Below are 20,420 nucleotides of genomic sequence, written 5' to 3' on the forward strand. Positions count from 1 at the left end.
CTGTGAATCCCCCCTCTCCCCTCCCAAATGGCTTCTCTTTGAATTCCAGTTGATGCAAAACAATATCCCTTGTTCAAGGTGTGGATTCTTATACATCAACAAGGCCAAACGGAGAGTGGGCGATCATTTCACTGAACACCTACACTCAGTCCGTCTGGACCGATCTGATCTCCCGGTTGCCAAACACTATAATTCCCCTTTCCCATTCCCACACAGACCTTTGTGTCCTGGGCCTCTTCCATTGTCAGAGTGAGGCCAAACTTTTGTTCCATATCACTCTACATCACCGTCTATATCTCTCTCGTTTCCCTCTCCCCTGACTCTCAGTCTGAAGAAGGGTCTCGACCCAAAACGTCGCCTATTCCTTTTCTCCAGAGATGCTGCCTGACCTGCTGAGTTACTCCAGCGTTTTGTGTCTATCTTCGGCTTAACCTGTTCCATGTTAATTGTGATGTGTTTTTAATTTCCCCCTCCCCTTAGCCCAGAGGTCATGTGGCTAACGGCAGAAATAAAGAGATTAGAGTTGCTGGGAATATTTACAGAAACATAGAAAATGGTTCAGTGTGGTGCTGGCTCGAAGGGGCCGAATGGCCTCCTCCTGCACCTATTTTCTATTTTCTAAAATAGCAGGGGTGATCGTCCCAGCACCGCCATTCAATATGATCATGGCTGATCATCCAAAATCAGCACCCTGTTCCTGCTTTCTCCCTTGATTCCGTTAGCCCTAAGAGCTCTATCTAACTCTCTCTTGAAAACATCCAGTGAATTGACCTCCATTGCCTTCTGTGCCAGAGAATTCCACAGATTCACAACTCTCTGGGTGAAAAGGTTTTTCCTCATCTCAGTCCTAAATGGCCCATCCCTTATTTTTAAACTGTGACCCCTGTTCCAGACTCCCCCAACATCGGGAACATTTTTCCTGCATCTAAGCCTGTCCAATCCCTTGAGAATGTTATATGTTTCTATAAGATCCCCTCTTATCCTTCTAAATTCCAGTGAATATAAGCCCAGTCGATCCATTCTTTTATCCCAAATCATCCCAAAAGACCATTGATGCAAACGTGCATAGAGATTCTGGGCTAAAACCTGACTCCTTACTCTTTAAAAGAAGGGTTGAACGCACACCTATTCCTGGGAGGAGAATTTGGAGTTTGACTTGTCAAAGGTGTCAGGCACCATAAGGCATCACCTCTACTGCTACTGTCTGTAGAAACACTTGCCATTTAGTTTCCAGTGAGTTGCAACACATCAAGACAGGCTGCAGAGACCAGGCATGTTTGTGAACCACAAAGACGGGACACCATGCAAACTCCAATTCTGTGCCAGCTCCACCACGCCCACAGTTAACACCGATTGATGAAGCAATTTGGCATCGTGATATCAGAGGTTCAATTCTCAATTCCTACTGTGCAGTTACAAGAAATATATATTGAGTGCGGGGGGAGCAAAGTGATCTTTGGTTGCTGTGCCTGATTGCAATGACTGAAGGGATTGAACAGAAAATCTTCGCCTCTATATAAATGATGCTGTTCCTTCCCTGGGAGTGTTTGATTAGGCAATGTAGAGGAAACTTTATTCTCTATCTAACTCCCCACTGTGCCCCTGGGAGTGTGTCTGATATTTTTGGCTGGGATCGATCTTGCACTGCATCCACCATTTCCATCTCCTGCTTACAATGATTGGAAAGCCCTCTCCTCTGGTTGCTACCTCTCTCTCTCGGTGACCTCTGTTGTGAGCTCTGTTTGGGGTGGCACAGTGGCGCAGCGTTAGAGTTGCTGCCTTGCAGAGCCAGAGGCCCGGGTTCGATCCCGACTACGGGTGCTTGATTGTCTGTACGGAGTTTGTACGTTCTCCACGTGACCTGTGTGGGTTTTCCACGAGATCTTCGGTTTCCTCCCGCACTCCAAAGACGTACAGGTTTGTAGGTTAATTGGCTTGGTGTAAATGTAAAATTGTCCCGAGCGTGTGTAGGATAGTGTTAGTGTGCGGGGAATGCTGGTCGGTGCGGACTCGGTGGGCCGAAGGCCCTGTTTCCGCGCTGTATCTCTAAACTAAACTGAACTAAACTAGAGTAAACTAAACTAAACTAATCTAAGCTAAGCTAAGCTAAACTAAACTAAACTAAACTAAACTAAACTAAACTGTGGTCCTTGCATTGTGAAAGCAAATCTCCCAAAATAAACATGTCCTGGACAAGACACAATAAAGACAGAATGGGGCATCTTCATGAGACTTTATCAACCAACCTGATTTGGATGAAGGGAACTGTGAAAAAAGGCCAGGAAATTGAGCTGACCTCAAGGTGAAAAGTAATTTTCCAAAATAATCACAATTCATAAGCACAACACCTTTGGTAATCTGTAATATAGCTGAAAAATCATTCCTCTTTTTTTATTATTAATTACAGTCTTATTAACATTCTTTATTTTGAAAGATGATCAATATAGTCTTAATTAGTCCCATCTCCTTTTTCAATAAGGAGCCAGTTTCGGTTCCCTTCTATTGAACTTCTGGATGTTAACATCCTCAACTGATTTCTTGATTTTCATCCTTTTCCCAATCAAAGTCTTCTCCCGTAATCTGATGGAACATGACGTTGAAAGGCCTGTAAAACTTCCGCAGTCTGTGGATTACATCGGGATCTATTTTCGGATGAGTTCTCCCCTTGGATTTGCCGAGGCATCTTGGCAGGCTGCTGCTGTCCTCAGGCTTCTTCAGGCACGGAAATCCCTTGGTTTTGTTGAAGTAAAAATGTTTGTCCGTGACGATCCTCTTGAGGCCCAAGAAGTCCTGGACTTTTCCCATCTCTCCGGCCGGGTCAATGATCAGCCTCTCCCCGCTGACGAAATGGATCTGGGAGAGGGGGAAGAACTGGAGCCAGTTCTCCAGGTGCAAGGCGTAGATCCCAATACGGATGGCGCTCCAAGAGGCATCGATCAGGCCCAGGGTCCTGTTCTTGAAGGCCAGCACCTCGAAGGTGGGGATCTCGGGTTTCTTGGACAGTGTCTGGGTGTAATCCGAAATGGCCCTGGTCACTGGGTTCCTGACCACCACCACCAGCTTGGTGCCCTTCGCCATGGAGAAGATGCGCTTTGGTGCCTCCCTGGTGACGAAGTAACTGGGCGTTTTCTCCATGGTGAGCTGGCCATCCAACGTCTTCGGCATCAAGCTTCTAAAGGCAAAAGAAAGACAGACACTTAAGAACAAAAGCCGATCGTATCTCCCCACTCCCTCCCAACACCTCCCTCCAGTAAATGTATTGCAGAATAGCGCCACTGTGGAACCCTGCCATACCTAAAGCACAGACAATATCATTAAATCAGTCAGAATAACCCAGGCCTGGTTCTTTGTAGGCTCATTGGCAAAAGACCTGCATTGTGCACGGGCAGCTTACAGTCCAGCGGTTCGAATATTGATTTTTCTAACTTCAAGTAACCCTTGCATTCCCTCTCTCTCCGTCCCTCCCCCATCCGAATCATCCTATTAGTTTCACTGTCGTTCTGCTTAGTTTCACTGTTTTTATCCACTCGGAATTGAGGGACAAAGGTTTAGGGGTAACATGAGGGGGAACTTCTTTACTCAGAGGGTTGTGGCTGTATGGAATGGGCTTCCGGTGGAAGTGGTGGAGGCTGGCTCGATTTTATTATTTAAGAGTAAATTGGATAGGTATATGGATAGGAGGGGATTGGAGGGTTATGGTCTGAGTGCAGGTAGATGAGACTAGGTCAGGGAAAATGGTCGGCGTGGACTGGTAGGGCCGGACAGGCCTGTTTCCATGCTGTAGTTGTTATATGTTATATATGTTATACCTTCTCCACAGCCAACAATGGACCGTTGTGGACTCCACCTGACCTTGATCATCTGACTGGCTATGATTTGTTCTTTGTATCGTTTCATATCCCTAGTTTCCCTCTCCCCTCAGACTGAAGGAGGGTCTCAACCCGAAACGTCACCTGTTCCTTTCCTCCAGAGATGCTGCCTGAGCTGCTGAGTTACTCCAGCACTCCGGTTCATTACCTTTCAGCAAACTGGCTGTACAGTTGAGAACTGCTAAGTCAGCAAAATAATCCATCGGAAAATAAGCGTCAACCATTCAGAACTGCTCAACGTAACATAGGGACAGTGCAGATTACATGCATACTGGGTAGCATCGCCTGTAATCCTGAAGAAGTGCCAACTACTAGTCTCTTTCATATCATATCATATCATATCATATATATACAGGCGGAAACAGGCCTTTTCGGCCCACCAAGTCCGTGCCGCTCAGTATCCCCGTACATTAACACTATCCTACACCCACTAGGGACAATTTTTACATTTACCCAGCCAATTAACCTACATACCTGTACGTCTTTGGAGTGTGGGAGGAAACCGAAGATCTTGGAGAAAACCCACGCAGGTCACGGGGAGAACGTACAAACTCCTTACAGTGCAGCACCCGTAGTCAGGATCGAACCTGAGTCTCCGGTGCTGCATTCGCTGTAAAGCAGCAATTCTACCGCTGCGCTACCGTGCCGCCCTTCATGCGAGGGACTATCCCTTTATTCTCTGACCAGCAGGTTAAAACACCCATTTAACCTAGAGATGCAGAACCTTGGCTCTGGTCACTAGGTTCCTGAGCAAAGGAAAAGCAACAGGTGACATTTCAGGTCTGATGAAGGGTCTCGACCCGAAACGTCACCCATTCTTTTTCTCCAGGAAGGGTCTCGACCCGAAACGTCACCCGTTCCTTCTCTCCAGAGATGCTGCCTGTCCAGCTGAGTTACTCCAGCATTTTGTGTCTACCTTTTCTCCAGAGATGTGCCTGACCTGCTGAGTTATTTTTTTTACACAGAAGGGCATAAGGTCATAAAGTCATGTGATCGGAGCCGAATTAGGCCATTCGGGCCATCGAATCTATTCCGCCATTCAATCATGGCTGATCGATCTCTCCCTCCAAACCCCATTCTCCCCATAACACCTGACACCCACACAAATCAAGAACCTATCTATCTCTGCCTTAAAAATATGCGGGGAATGAGATACCTTTCTGATAGAGGTGCAGGGTGTGCCACTATCCTCTGGTCATAGAGGAGCAGAGGTATTGCCATGTTACCCAGACTGGCATTGCTTTTGCCTCCTCTGCAGAGTGGCAAGGTCGTGAATCATAGAAACATGGAAAAATAGGTGCAGGAGTAGGCCATTCGACCCTCCGAGCCAGCCCCTCCTCTCTTCCAGCCAATCTCCAGCAAATTTAATTTGCTCCAGTGATATCAAGAAACAATTGTAAATGTTGTATACGCGAAAGGCTATGGGACGAGACAATCTCCTGATTGCAACACTGAAGATGACTCCCCAGAAGTAGTTGCCCCTATAGTCAAGTGTACTTTAATGCAGTTACAACGATGGCATCAAGCAGACGGCAAGGAAAATGGGCCAGGTTTGGCCTGTTTATAATGAGCAGGACAAATCTAATCTGGATAATGACTCGACTCTCAGTCTACTCTCAATTACCAACAGGATTAAGGGAGAGAGTGGCACGGTGGTGCAGCAGTAGAGTTGCTGCCTCGCAGCGCCAGAGACCCGGGTTGATCCTGACTACGGGTGTTTGTCTGTATGGAGTTTGTACATTCTCCCCGTGACCTGAGTGGGTTCTCTCCGAGATCTTCGGTTTCCACCCACAAGCCAAAGACATGCAGGTTTGTAGCTTGTTTGGCTGGGTGTAAATGTAAAATTGTCCCCAGTGTGTGTAGGGTAGTGTCCGTGTGCGGGGACCGCTGGTCGGTGCGGACTCGGTGAACTGAAGGGCCTGTTTCTGCCCTGTATCTCTCCAGGAAAGTGGGATTTTGGAGTGTTTCAATAAAGAAGCAGCTCCAACAGACATATATACGTAGGCGGCCTCCTCCTGTGCTGTAAGCCCCTGCTGGTCAGCAGAGGATCAGGTAGAGAGAGTGTGACAGATGAAATCAGACAGGCATAACAGAGAGTGTGATTCTGTGATGGACCTTAGCAGTGAAAACGATGACACTACATGTTCACAAAGACCCACAATATTTTGATTCCGTACATGTTGATTATCGTTTACAGGATGTTTGAATGCAAACTCCCTGGCAAAGACCATCATGTATTCAAAATGTCCCTATATTAAGTAGTCTACCTAAGAATTGAAATTAATTTCTCAAGGGAACGCGGATTAATAAGCTCCAGCATTATTTCTTTCTCCCAAGGATCAGCCATTTCTTTATCCCGTTTTGAATTAGAATCACCCACACCCCGATCCGTGACCATATCACCCCGTCCTTTACAAACTCCACTGGCTCCCCATCCCCCAGAGAATCCAGTACAAAATCCTCCTCATAACCTACAAAGCCCTCCATAACCTGGCCCCATCCTACCTGATCGACCTCCTCCACAGGCACACTCCCACCTGCACCTGCTGCTGCCAATCTCCTATCCCCCCACATCCGGACCAAACTCAGATCCTGGGGGGACAGGGCTTTCTCCATCGCTGCCCCCACCCTATGGAACTCACTACCCCAAACCGTTAGAGACTCCTCCACACTCACCACATTCAAAACATCGCTGAAGTCTCACCTGTTCAGTACTGCCTTCAACCACTGAAGGTCACCTCACCTTCTGTCTCCTTTCTCTGTTCGTTTACATATTTACTTATTTATCTATTTATTCATTTCCCTATGTTCTCTAAATCTCTGTAAAGCGTCTTTGAGTATATGAAAAGCGCGATATAAATAAAATGCATTATTATTATTATTATTATCTTCTGTGTGGGGTGCGAGCACTCCATATAACTCACTGGGCAGGGTGGGATTCCTGGAGTGTCATCCGCGGTTAGCTTGGGGGTCTGGTGTGCAGTTAAGGATAGGGCTGCCATCCCTGGAAGTTTGGCCTCAGTACTTTGTTTGTTGTTAGCGCATTGGAGCAATCCTTTGACTGGACAGAAATGGCACCATGTTGCAGGAAAGGTGTCGTCAAGCTGGAAAGGCTACAGAGAAGATTTACGAGGACGTTGCCAGGACTCAAGGGTCTGAGCTATAGGGAGGGGTTGAGCAGGCTCGGACTCTACTCCTTGGAACACAGGAGGATGAGGGGAGATCTTGTAGAGGTGGTACAAAATCATGAGAGGAATAGATCGGGTAGATGCACAGAGTCTCCTGCCCAGAGTAGGTGAATCGAGGACCAGAGGACAAAGGTTTAAGGTGAAGGGGAGAAGATTTAATAGGAATCTAAGGGGTAACCTTTTCACACATAGGGTGGTGGATGTATGGAACAAGCTGCCAGTGGAGGTAGTTGAGGCAGGGACTATCCCAAAGTTTAAGAAAGATTTAGCCAGGCACATGGATAAGACAAGTTTGGAGGGATATGGGCCAAATGCAGGCAGGTGGGACTAATGTAGCTGGGGCTTGTTGGCCAGTGCGGGCAAGTTGGGCCGAAGGGCCTGTTTCCGCACTGTATCACTCTATGATTCAGGGCTCCATGGGCTTTTTATGAGATGCAGTTTGGGTCAGGACAACATCAATTGGCCGAGATGCAGTGCGCAGGGTGGTGAAGACTGTTGGAGGCCCGGACAGTGTTTGTGTGCGGGGAGATGTAATTGTCTATTTGCGTTGGCTGAAAATGAACACGAATCCAAACCCATATGCTTTACTTATCCCAGTTTAAAAGCAGGTAAATGAGAAATTGCATTCAAATTCAGTCTTGCACCCAATGTACATATGTTAGCTATTTTGTGTGTGTGTGTATTGTTGTATGTGTGTATGTGTTTTGTGTGTGTGTGTGTGCTTGTGTTTATGTGTGTGTATGTGTGTATATTTTGTGTGTGTGTGTGTACATATGTTGTGTGAGTGTTTGTGTGTTTGTTTGTGTGTGTTTGTGTTTGTGTTTGTGTGTGTGTGTGTGTGCGTGTGTGTGTATGTGTGTGTGTGTCTGTGTTTGTGTTTGTGTCTGTGTGTCTATATATGTGTGCATGCATATCCATAGCGAGAAAAATGTTTGAGTAAATGTGGATGTCGTTTGCAGTGTGTCTGTCAGTGCGTGTGTGTGTGCATGTTTGTGTGTGTGTCTGCGAGCCTTTCTCTCGGCTAGTCTCCTGTGGGCAGTAATGCATTGTGTGCATGTAATGAAATTTGGTCAAAACTGATGAATCAGCTCCATCCATCCTGGGGGAGCTGAAGGAACAGTGTCGAGGGAACTCCACGCTGCGTATAACCTGTGGTGAATCAGCCCAGGAGTCTAGGAAGAGTTTGATGTGGGGCATTGCAGAGGGAGTGTTACTCAAAATAACCCTGGCTTTGCACCCAACCAGGGAGTATTGGTTGTGACAGTGCGGTTAATGGAAGTTGATGCAATAAAATCTGATGTATCTGACCCAGCCAGGTAGTCCTCAAGGGGACAGTGTAGAGGGAGCGATTCTCCCTTCCAAACCAATTGTGCTTCACCTTTATTGTCTGTGCTCGTTTTCACCCAGCAATCAGCTACTCACTGGAATTTAGAAGGATGAGAGGGGATCTTACAGAAACATATAAAATTCTTTAGGTTATTTGACAGGCTAGATGCAGGAAAAATGTTCCCGATTTTGGGGGAGTCCAGAACCAGGGGTCACAGTTTAAGAATAAGGGGTAGGCCATTTAGGACTGAGATGAGGAAAAACCTTTTCACCCAGAGAGTTGTGAATCTGTGGAATTCTCTGCCACAGAAGGCAGTGGAGGCCAATTCACTGGATGTTTTCAAGAGAGTTAGATATAGCTCTTAGAGCTAACAGAATCAAGGGATATGGGGAAAAAGCAGGAACGGGGTACTGATTTTGGATGATCAGCCAAGATCATATTGAATGGCAGTGCTGGCTCGAAGGGCCGAATGGCCTAATCCTGCACCTATTTTCTATGTTTCTATGTTTCTAATAATGGCCTGTTTCCTTTATCGTCGTTACCTTTTTGCATTCATTTGTTCTATATCTCTCTACATTACCTGTCATTACCATATTTCCCACTTCCCTCTCCCCTGACTCTCAGTCTGAAGAAGGGTCTCGACCCGGGAGACGTCACCTATTCCTTTTCTCCAGAGATTCTCCCTGTCCCACTGAGTTACTCCAGCTTTTTGTGTCTATCTTCAGGTTAAACCAGCAACTGCAATTCCTGCCCACACATTCCCCAAGAGCTATGTTGTGCAATGTTTATTTTGTTGCCTGCCTTATTTTAAAATCACTTTATTTAAACATCAACAAAACACATACTGAAATAACAAAGGGCTGTAGCTTGAGATGTCAGCGCTGCTTTTCTTTCCACAGATGCTGCCTGATCTGCTGAGTTTTTCCATCATTTTTGATTTTTCCTCAATTAAAATGTTGCCCTCTGTATCCAGAAGGGAAGAATGCATACACAAGTAATGAAACCTGGTCAAACTGATGAACCAACTGCATCTGTTTAGTTTAATTTAGTTTAAAGATACAGCGCAGAAACAGGCCCTTCGGCCCACCGGTTCCACGCCGACCATTAAAAGAATACAGCAGCCACACACACCAGCCGAAGGAGGCTTTTTGCACAGGTTTCTCTGCGGAGTCTGACGTTAGTTTAGTTTGGTTTAGTTTATTATGGTCACGTGTACCGAGGTACAGTGAAAAGCTTTTTTGTTGCGTGCTGCCCAGTCAGCAATGATTACAATCAAAATGGCCACTGTGTACAGATTCAGGATAAAGGGTATAACATTTAGTGCATGATACAATCCAATGATGTCCGATGAAAGGCAGTGCGTGACAGTCTCTAGACTGGGTGTGGATACGTGCTCGTGACTGGCTGCCCTCTTCAGCCAGGAGACCCGGGGCATTGCAGTGACACGACGTGCACTATGTCCACAGAAGAAATCGATGAATTATAATCATAGAGTCTTACAGTGTGGGAATAGGCCCTTCTGCCCAACTTGCCATACTGGCCAACATGATCCACTTACACAAGTCACAGTTGCCTGCGTTTGGCCAACATCCCTCTAAACCTGTCCTATCCATGTACCTGTCCAAATGTTTCTTAAACGTTTCTCGGAGTAACCACTGAGTTAGCCCAGCATTTTGTGCTTATATGTGTGTGCGTGTGTGTATATATATATATATATATACACACTGAACATTTTTTCTTGTTTATTATATTGTTTACAGTGTACTGTGTTTACATATTCTGTTGTGCTGTTGCGAGTGAGAATGTCATTGTTCTGTCTGGGACATATGGGACTAACACACTCTTAACCTGCTGGTTGGATGCTTCAGTTGCAGAGCTGCGCAGAACCTTGCAGAGAACGCGGTGGGGAAGACGTGCCGTCAGTTTAACGTGCATCCACAAGAAGCACGTCATCGATCGGTGCAAGGCGACAAGACCCCTCCCGCGACGGCCCACCCAGAGCCAGGGCCGTCGAACTCCAAACCAAGGCGCGGGAATGGCTGCGCGGAGACAAAACCTGTGTGGAGGCCGCCTTCGGAGAGCGAGAGTTGGACGCAACAGGGTGGAAGGGCGCCGCGCTATGCGCGTTAACGGCCAACCATTAAACGCACACACACACACACACACACACACACACACACACACACACACACACACACACACACACACACACACACACACACACGATAAACAAAGCTGCGGGCTGGGTGAAGCGATGCGATGCATTACTCCCATCTTCGATCAATGAACTGGGAATGGAGTATGAAAAGTACACCCCTCGCAGCGATAGGTCCAGATCCCGGGCGCCTGGGCAGTGCAGGAAACGCAGCATTGATCTTGTCCCTCAGTTAATAGATGAAGCGGGATTGTTTATCACCCTTCTCCAACGAGTGTTGTCAGGGCAAAGGATTTCAACAGCTTAATGCAGCTGCCGGGAAATGGAGAAAAAAAGCAAAGTGATATGCGTGGAGGGAGTGGCATAGCCTGCCTTGCAGTAAATCATCCAGTGAAGAGCTGAGTGAGAGGTTGGCGTTTTAAAGCAGGCATAAAGCTGCCAACTTCGGTTGGATGTATTCCTGGAGGTGTCATCTCATGACCTCCCCACTTGGCTTCGAAGCAGCTTGGCAAATCATGCTGCCTCTTTCCACATCCAATATCTTCATTCTTAATAAAGGAGAGCGTTTGAAGGCATCTCAATTATCAAGCCATTTTATAATCCTTTCATGCTCCCCCCCCCCCCCCCCCCCCCACCCACCCTCCAGATCACTCAGGGCCACAATGCAGAAATTAATCCTTAATTCCAGAAGACTGAGGCAATTCCAAACGGTTGCCAACATTAAATGAGGATAGGCTGGGTGCAGGAAATATGTTCCCGATGTTGGGGGAGTCCAGAACCAGGGGTCACAGTTTAAGAATAAGGGGCAGGTCATGTGGGACTGAGATGAGGAGAAACTTTTTCACCCAGAGAGTTGTGATTCTGTGGAATTCTCTGCCACAGAAGGAGCAGTGAAGGCCAATTCACTGGATGTTTTCAAGATTTAGCTGGATAGATTTAGCTCATCGGGATAAGGGAATCAAGGGATATGGGGGAAAAAGCCGGAACGGGGTGCTGATTTTGGATGTTCAGCCATGATCATATTGAATGGCGGTGCTGGCTCGAAGGACCGAATGGCCTCCTCCTGCACCTATTTTCTATGTTTCTGCATTTCAGGCTTGCCTCTTTACGTTTCCTCTCACATTCCACCAGAGGCTGCCTAGAGGGCAGTGCAGGGCTGTGCAACACCTAGAGAGGCTCCCTGTACTATTACGTATGTCATTTAGCTTTAGTTTTCGTTTTCGTTTTCGAGGTACAGCGCGGCAAGGGGCACCTTCGACCCTCACCGACCAGCGATCCCCGCTCATTAACGCCACTCAACACGCACTAGGGACAATTTACATTTATACCAAGCCAAAATTAACCTACAAACCTGTACGTCTTTGTGATCATTGGTGATAGGAGCAGAACTAGGCCATTCGGCCCATCAAGCCTACTCCATTCTTCTCCCCATCACCTCTAACACCCGTCTCTCGTAGCGTGGAGTGTTGTACTCTTGCCCTTTGGAGTGTGGGAGGAAACCGAAGATCTCGGAGAAAACTCACGCGGGTCACGGGGAGAACGTTCAAACGCCGTACGGACTGCGCCCGTGGTCAGGATCGAACCCGGGTCTCTGGCTGTAAACACCACTGTGCCGCAAAAAAAACCGGGACATAATCCTATCAACGGGACATTCCCCGAAGAGACCTTTGATCAGAGACTGTCCCTTTAAGGGAAAGCTGCCAGACCTTGCAGAAACGGTAGCACGATGGGAAGTCTAAATATATTTCTGACACACAATCCCTGTAATCCATACACCGGGCCCATTCAAGTAAACTATCGATCAGAAGAGATCTCTATACTGCAGATCAGGGGCAATAGCCTCTGTAGTTTTCTCCAGTGTAGTCTTCAGAAATAAAGAGAATGAAAATGATCTCCAGCTACTCACAAACCATTCTGTCTGCAAATAAACTCGGAAAACCTTACTTCACCTTGAAAGAGATATAAGCAATTTGTTGAAGGTATCACAAAATGCTGGAGGAACTCAACGGGTCAGGCAGCGTGTCAGGAGAGAAGGAAAGGGTGATGTTTTGGGTCGAGACCCTTCTTCAGACTGGGGCGGGACCCGCCCCCTCCCCCCCCTCCCCCCCTCCCCCCCCTCCCCCCCTCCCCCCCCCTCCCCTGACATCAGTCTGAAGAAGGGTCTCGAGCCGAAACGTCACCCATTCCTTCTCTCCTGAGATGCTGGCCTGACCTGCTGAGTTACTCCAGCATTTTGTGATACCTTCGATTTGTACCAGCATCTGCAGTTATTTTCCAAAGCAAATATTGATATGACCACACAATCTCTGCTTATGGCTTCTCTGACCCTAACACACTAACCTTATGAGTATAGAATCAGATTCTCAAAGAGTCAGAGAGTTATAGTCATACAGCGTGGAAACCGACCCTTCGGCCCAACTTGCCCATGCCGCCCAACATGCCCCATCTACACCAGACCCACCTGCCTGTATTTTCCCCATATCCCTCTAAACCTATCCAATCCATGTACCAATCCAAATGTTTTTAAATGTTGTGATAGGACCTGCCTCAACTACCTCCTCTGGCAGCTTGTGTAAAAAAGATGTTCACCAGGTTGCTATTAAATCTTTCCCCTCTCACCTTAAACCTTTGTCCTCTGGTTCTTGATTCCCCGATTCTGGGTAAAAGAGTCTCTGCACTTACCCTATCTATTTTATACGCCTCTATAAGATCACTCTTGATCCTTCTGCACTCCAAGGTATAATGTCTTCACCTGCTCAACCTCTGTCTATAGCTCAGGCCCTCGATTCCTGACGACATCCTCGTAAATCTTCCCTGCACCTTTTCCAGCTTAACAACATCAAACTTAGATAGACCAGGTACTTTCCCCTGCAACCGCAGGAGATGCAACACCTGTCCCTTTACCACCCCCGACTCCATCCAAGGACTCCGACAGTCTTTTCAGGTGAGGCAGAGTTTCACGTGCACCTCCTCCAATCTCATCTACTGTATCCGCTGTTCCAGGTGTCAACTTCTGTACATCGGCGAGACCAAGTGCAGGCTCGGCGATCATTTTGCTGAACACCTCCGCTCAGTCCGCCTTAACCAACCTGATCTCATGGTTGCTCAGCACTTTAACTCCCCCACCCATTCCCAATCTGACCTTTCTGTCCTGGGCCTCCTCCATTGTCCTCCATTGTCAGACAACACATGATTATACCGATATATTCGGTAAGTTTCAATGAGATCCCCCCTCAACCTTCTAAACTCCAGTGAGTACAGGCCCAGTGCCGGCAAGCGTTCATCATATGTTAACCCACTCATCCCTGGGGTCATCCTCGTAAACCTCCTCTGAACCCTCTCCAATGCCAACACATCCTTCCTCAGATACGGAGGAGCCCGAAACTGCTCACAATATTCCAAATTGCGGGACAGGAATTGCTCTACTGATCCCATAATCCTAACTATTACATCAATACTTGTTGCTGCTTGCTATGTTGCCACGCTCCACTGCATACTGTGGGAAGATGCAGCATTTACACTGTGTTGGAACTGCTGAGAGAGAGAATCGTGCAAATTAACTCCCATTACACTACTTTTTCATAGAAACATAGAAACATAGAAAATAGGTGCAGGAGTAGGCCATTCGGCCCTTCGAGCCTGCACCGCCATTCAATATGATCATGGCTGATCATCCAACTCAGTATCCCATACCTGCCTTCTCTCCATACCCCCTGATCCCTTTAGCCACAAGGGCCACATCTAACTCCCTCTTAAATATAGCCAATGAACTGGCCTCAACTACCTTCTGTGGCAGAGAATTCCACAGATTCACCACTCTCTGTGCGAAAAGAAACGATCTCATCTCGGTCCTAAAAGACTTCCCCCTTATCCTTAAACTGTGACCCCTTGTTCTGGACTTCCCCAACATCTGGAACAATCTTCCTGCATCTAGCCTGTCCAACCCCTTAAGAATTTTGTAAGTTTCTATAAGATCCCCCCTCAATCTTCTAAATTCCAGCGAGTACAAGCCGAGTCTATCCAGTCTTTCTTCATATGAAAGTCCTGCCATCCCAGGAATCAATCTGGTGAACCTTCTCTGTACTCCCTCTATGGCAAGAATGTCCTTCCTCAGATTAGGAGACCAAAACTGCACACAATACTCCAGGTGTAGAGAGTGGACGATGGACAAGAGTTGTCAGATGGACAAAGTGAGGCGGTGTGATCACCTCAGAGAGCAGTGATGTCTTATTGCCAGTCTTCAAAGGCGTTACAAGAAGCTGATGGTCGTAGAGCTGGCAAAGCAAACAAAATGGCAGACGCTGGAAATCCAAAATGAAAACAGGATGTACCGTAAACATTCAGAAGGTCAAGCAGCATCTGTGGGGAGATCAGCAGAGCCAGGGTTTGAAGTTTTAGTTCGGTTTAGTTTAGTTTAGAGACACAGCATGGAAACAGGCCCTTTTGCCCACCAGGTCCGCGCCGACCAGCGATCCCCACACATTAACACTATCCTACACACACTCAGGACAATTTACAATTTTTACCAAAGCCAATTAACCTGTACATCTTTGGAGTGTGGGAGGAAACCAGAGCACCCGGAGAAAACCCACGCGGGTCACGGGGAGAACATACAAACTCTGTAAGGACAAGCACCAGAACAGACATCAAACCCGGGTCTCTGGCGCTGTAAGGCAGCAACTCTACCGCTGCGCCACAGTGCCGCCCAAGTTGCTGAAATATCACCAGAACTATAGAGGTTAGAAAAAAAAAAGCAGGTCTGATTTGTGGACAAAGTGTCCAAAGATGGCACAGTGCCTCTGATTACCTGCCACTTTAATTCTCCATCCAAACCCTATTGTGACCTTCTGAGCCATTGGTTTCGTACCCTGTTCCACTGGAGCCCACTGTGCAAGGCTAAGGGACACCACCTCTTCTACTGACTGAGCTAGGGTTGCCAACTTCCTCACTCCCAAATACGGGACGAGGTGACGCCACCGCCTCGCGCCCCACGTGACCCTCACCCAGCCAGCGGCCACGTGCTCCCGCTCCACCAATGGCGGCCGCCCATGGCCGGGCGGCCACCATTGGTGGAGCGGGAGCACGTGGCCGCTGGCTGGGTGAGGGTCACGTGGGGCGCGGGGCAGTGAAGTCCCCCGTTGTCCCTTATTTGGGAGTGAGGAAGTTGGCAACCCTTCGAATAGGGGACAAGGGCGGTCCCGTGCGGGACAAACTAATTTAGCCCAAAGTACGGAATGTCCCGGGTGATAGGGGACAGTTGGCAACCCTAGACTGAGCACACTATCGGCCATGAGTTCAACAATTTCCCATCTCCGTGTTGTGCTGCTCGGATTCAATGTCTTCAACCTGTGACATTAAGTGCGTTTTTCCCTCTCCAGAGATGTTGCTGGGCTTGTGAGTCCTTCCGGCATTTGGTGTCATTTCAGACTTCAGCATGTTGCATCTCACAGACCTGGCTTCTATACACTAAAACTCTCGATTGTTTGTTTGTTTGTTCGTTTGTTCCTGAACTACAGCCAAAACGGTAGACGATAGCACAACAATTTTAGGCCCACCTTACTCACCGTCGTCCCTTTGGTGCTAATGGAAGAGGTTTCATTGAAATCGGTGTTGTGTTTTTAAAGTTATTCACATTTTAAAGTTTAAATCTATCTCCTAGGGAGGGAGGGGAGGGGGGGATGTAGGGAGGGGGGAGGGAGGGGGTGGAGGGAGGATAAGCGGGGTTGAGGGGGATGGAGTGGGGGGGGAGGAGGAGGGGAGGGGGGGAGGGGTGGGAAGGTGGGAGCGGAGGGGAGGGAGAGGGGAGGGGGGAGGGGGGAGGGGGGAGGGAATGGGGATAGGATGCTGCACCAATGTAGGAGAGGTTTGGGCCCAACGGGTCCACTTGGTCTAGTTTGTTATATTTCTCTCTTTTTCCCTCCCTGTTATCATTGAGCTCCACCTGTTCCATCTCCATAGGGTTATCAGCGGCAGTAAACAAGTCTTCACCGCCCTCTCTCAGCGAGCACCTCCTGCATCTGGGTCATTCGGTTTCATAGAACACAGGGCAGGACAGCACGGGAACAGGCCCTTTCTGGGTTGTACAAGATGATTCAAGAACCGACTGGTTGATGGAAAGAAGCTGCTCTTGAGCATGCAGGTCACGGTCCCTGTACCTTCTTCCCGATGGAAGCACCGAGAAGAGTTCTTGGCCAACTTGGTGCGGGACTTTGATGACATTAGCCACCTCCTCACGGCAGCACTTCCTGCAGATCCCTCCAGTGGTTCGGTGTAGTTTATTGTCACGTGTACCGAGGTGCAGAGAGAGGCTTTTTGTTGCGTGCTAACCAGTCAGCAGAAAGACAATACATGATCACAGTCCATCCATTCACGGTGTGCAGATACAGGGTAAAGGAATAACGTTTAGAGCGAGGGAGAGTCGGCAAAGTCCGGTCAGGGATACTCCGAGGAACATCAAAGAGGCAAGGTCGATCAAGGAGGTCGGCATCCCATGAGGGATCGGGCCATTTCCACCACTTGCTGCAGCCTTCTTCATTCTTGAAGGTTGGATTTTCTGAAGAGCCAGGCTGTGACGCGATCAGTCAGTACGCTCTCCGCCGCTCAGTGGCAGTTCGATAGAGTACTCTACAGCATGCCGAATCTTCTGCAGCCTCTGGAGGAGTAGAGACATTGCTGAGCTTTCCGTACGATTGTATCAATTTGCTTGGCCCAGCGCAGATCATCAGAGATGTGTAAAAACATAGAAAATAGGTGCAGGAGTAGGCCATTCGACCCTTCGAGCCAGCACCGCCAATCAATGTGATCGTGGCTGATCATCCAAAATCAGTACCCCGTTCCTGCTCTTTCGCCCATTATTCCTTGATCCCGTTAGCCCTAAGAGCTAAATCTAACTCTCTCTTGAAAACATCCAGCGAATTGGCCTCCACTGCCTTCTGTGGCAGAGAATTCCACAGATTCAACAATCTCTGGGTGAAAAAGTTTTTCCTCATCCCAGTCCTAAACGGCCTGCCCTTTATTCTTAAACTGTGACCCCTTGGGTCAGGACTCCCCCGACATGGGGAACATTTTTCCTGCTCCTAGCCTGTCCAATCCCAGGAACTCGGAGCGGTTGACCGCCTCCAACACTGTCCCCTCAATGAGGACAGGTGCATGATGGTCCCTCAGCTTTCCCTTCCCCTCTAGTCATCTTAAAACCTTTACTCCTAACAGCTCCAATTGTGCTGAAATATTTGATATGTCTCTCTCTCTCTCTCAATGAATGGTGAATATTTTTGCAGCATTTTCTACTTTTACTTCCGTCGCAATAGATTTGTTTTCTCATTCTCATTCATTCCCGGGGCAAGGGCACCATTGGCAAGATCACATTTAATAGCCATCCCCAGCTCCCCAGAGAAGGTGTTATATGGCTGGCATTCTTCTTGAAACGCTGCAGACTTTGTGGTGAAGATGGCCCAAAGCTGTGTTTTGCAGGGAATTCCCAGCCACAAAGCCAAGACAGTGCCTTGTGTCCCTGACGAGATGTGTGTGTGTGCGTGTGTGTGTGTGTGTGTGTGTGTGTGTGTGTGTGTGTGTGTGTGTGTGTGTGTGTGTGTGTGTGTGTGTGTGTGTGTGTGTGTGTGTGTGTGTGTGTGTGTGCGTGTGTATGTGTGTGCGTGTATGCATGTGTGTGTATGTGTGTGTGTGTGTGTGTGTGCGTGCGTGTGTGCGCATGTGTGTGTGTGTGTGTGTGTGTGTGTGTGCGTGCGTGCGTGCATGCGTGCGTGTGTGTGTGTGTGTGTGCATGCGTGCGCGTGTGTGTGTGTGTGTGTGTGTGTGTGTGTGTGTGTGTGTGTGTGTGTGTGTGTGTGTGTGTGTGTGTGTGTGCGTGTGTGTGTGTGTGGGGGTTGACTTGAAGGGGAAATTAGAGCTTACCACTGCATCCCTGATTACAGGTAAAATATTTCCATCCCATTCAGAGGATAGACACATAAAAGCTGGAGTAACTCAGCAGGTCAGACAGCATCTCTGGAGAAAAGGAATAGGTGATGTTTCGTGTCATAGAGTCACAGCGTGATACAGTGTGGAAACAGGCCCTATCCCTGAACGCTCTCTCCATTTTAACTGTTTAATCCTCAACCGCAGAACCAGCTAATTTCCCTCTACTAACACTCTCCTCCGCCTAGCGGAGTTGGTCCTCACCAACTTCCCCACCAACTCCTCCAACTTCCTCCAAATCAAAGGCTTGGCTATGGGCACTCACATGGGCCCCGCCCCCAGCTATGCTTACCTCTTTGTAGGGTACCTTGAACAATCCCTGTTCCAGGTGTACACTGGCCCCATCCCCGAACCCTACCTCAGTTTTAACTCTGAGCCTCCATTCTATTCACTTCTGCCGAAAAGTGCTTTACCCATTTATTGTATAATCAGAACCATTAGGATCTAACCTGGTGTTAAACGCTATTTGTTGACTGATGTGTGCGTTGGAGTACAACAGGAATTGATCACTAATGTTGTCGACAAAGGTTTAACAGGAGAAAATAAAGGCATAGCTTAAAGTTCACTAATCTATTTTAAAAGGGTAAGAATCTTCAGATCAGCATTAAATATTCTGTATGGAAGATCCGTGGGGAATTTCCCAGGATAACATTAGCTGGAGATCAGCAGAAATGATGCAAGAACAGAGAAACGTGCCAACGACATGCTTTCTTCCTATGTTCCTATGATCTCATGCAAAAACAGCTTGTGGCAAGCCTTTACATATTACAGCAATTTACATTACTCATCCTGCATTCCCAGTACAGGCAGTTTAATGCAATCTGAAGTCAAACAAACAGGAAAATATAACTGCGCACCTGCTCCTTGTAGAATGACAAGGTTTCTCCACACAGGATATTTAATTGAAGCAAGATCTGTTTAACGAAATAGTGTCAAGACAGCACTGCCAAGTGATATCACTGCAGGGAGATGAGGCTTTCATCTACAGGGCTTTGCAGAACTTTGCTGGAAGCAAAGATTTACAACCGCACTGGCATATTCCTTTTTTTTCAGTTTAGTTTAGAGATACAGCGCGGAAACAGGCCTTTCAGCCCGCTGGGTCCGCTCCAACCAGCGATCCCTGTACATTAACACCATCCTACATACACGAGGGACAATTTATATTTACACCAAGCCAATTAACCTACAAACCTGTACGTCTTTGGAGTACGGGAGGAAAACGAAGGTCTCGGAGAAAACCCACGCAGGTCACGGGGAGAACGTACAATCTCCATACAGACAGAACCCGTAGCCAGGATCGAACCCGGGTCTCTGGCGCTGTAAGGCAGCAACTCTACCGCTGCGCCACCATGCCGCATTGAGCTGTACCCCACACACACATGCAAAAAACACTCTCTGACATTACTATCCCCTCACAATAACACTCTCTGTTAGAATCACGGAATAGTTGTAGCACAGGAGGCCATTTTGCCCATCAAGAATGTGCCAGTTCCCTACCAGAGCAACTCTCTGATTAATGTAAGAGAATAAGAAAATAACTGCAGATGCTGGTACAAATCGAAGGTATTTATTCACAAAGTGCTGGAGTAACTCAGCAGATCGGGCAGCATCTCGGGAGAGAAGGAATGGGTGACGTTTCGGATTGAGACCCTTCAGTCTGAAGAAGGGTCTCGACCCAAAACGATTGTGAATAAATACCTTCTCTGATTAATGTTCCTCCCACCCACCCTCCATCCCCATTTGACCCTTTTTCCATGGCCTTGCAATTTCTCCACACAGTGGAACCAAAGCTTCACGCCATCTGTAGACAGCGTTTCAGATTCCAACCGCATGCTGTGTGAGTTGTCTTCCACATCACTCTTAATTAATATCTCGTGATTTTATATCTGTGACCTTCAGATCTCAAT

At 47.7% G+C, this 20,420-nt stretch overlaps 1 protein-coding gene across 1 annotated transcript in view; it reads right to left on the reverse strand.

Annotated features, from left to right (window-relative positions):
* Positions 1 to 2,375: 2,375 nt before the first annotated feature.
* hs3st4 (heparan sulfate (glucosamine) 3-O-sulfotransferase 4) overlaps positions 2,376 to 20,420 on the reverse strand; it is a 179,597-nt gene continuing 161,552 nt past the window's right edge. Inside the window, exon 2 of the mRNA XM_078417786.1 lies at positions 2,376 to 3,172. Within this exon, the coding sequence (XP_078273912.1) occupies positions 2,527 to 3,172 (646 nt within the window). The 3' untranslated portion in view covers positions 2,376 to 2,526. The remainder of the gene's footprint in view (positions 3,173 to 20,420) is intronic.

Source organism: Rhinoraja longicauda, chromosome 21 (genome assembly GCF_053455715.1).
Source record: "Rhinoraja longicauda isolate Sanriku21f chromosome 21, sRhiLon1.1, whole genome shotgun sequence".
NCBI classification, from domain to species: domain Eukaryota; kingdom Metazoa; phylum Chordata; class Chondrichthyes; order Rajiformes; family Arhynchobatidae; genus Rhinoraja; species Rhinoraja longicauda.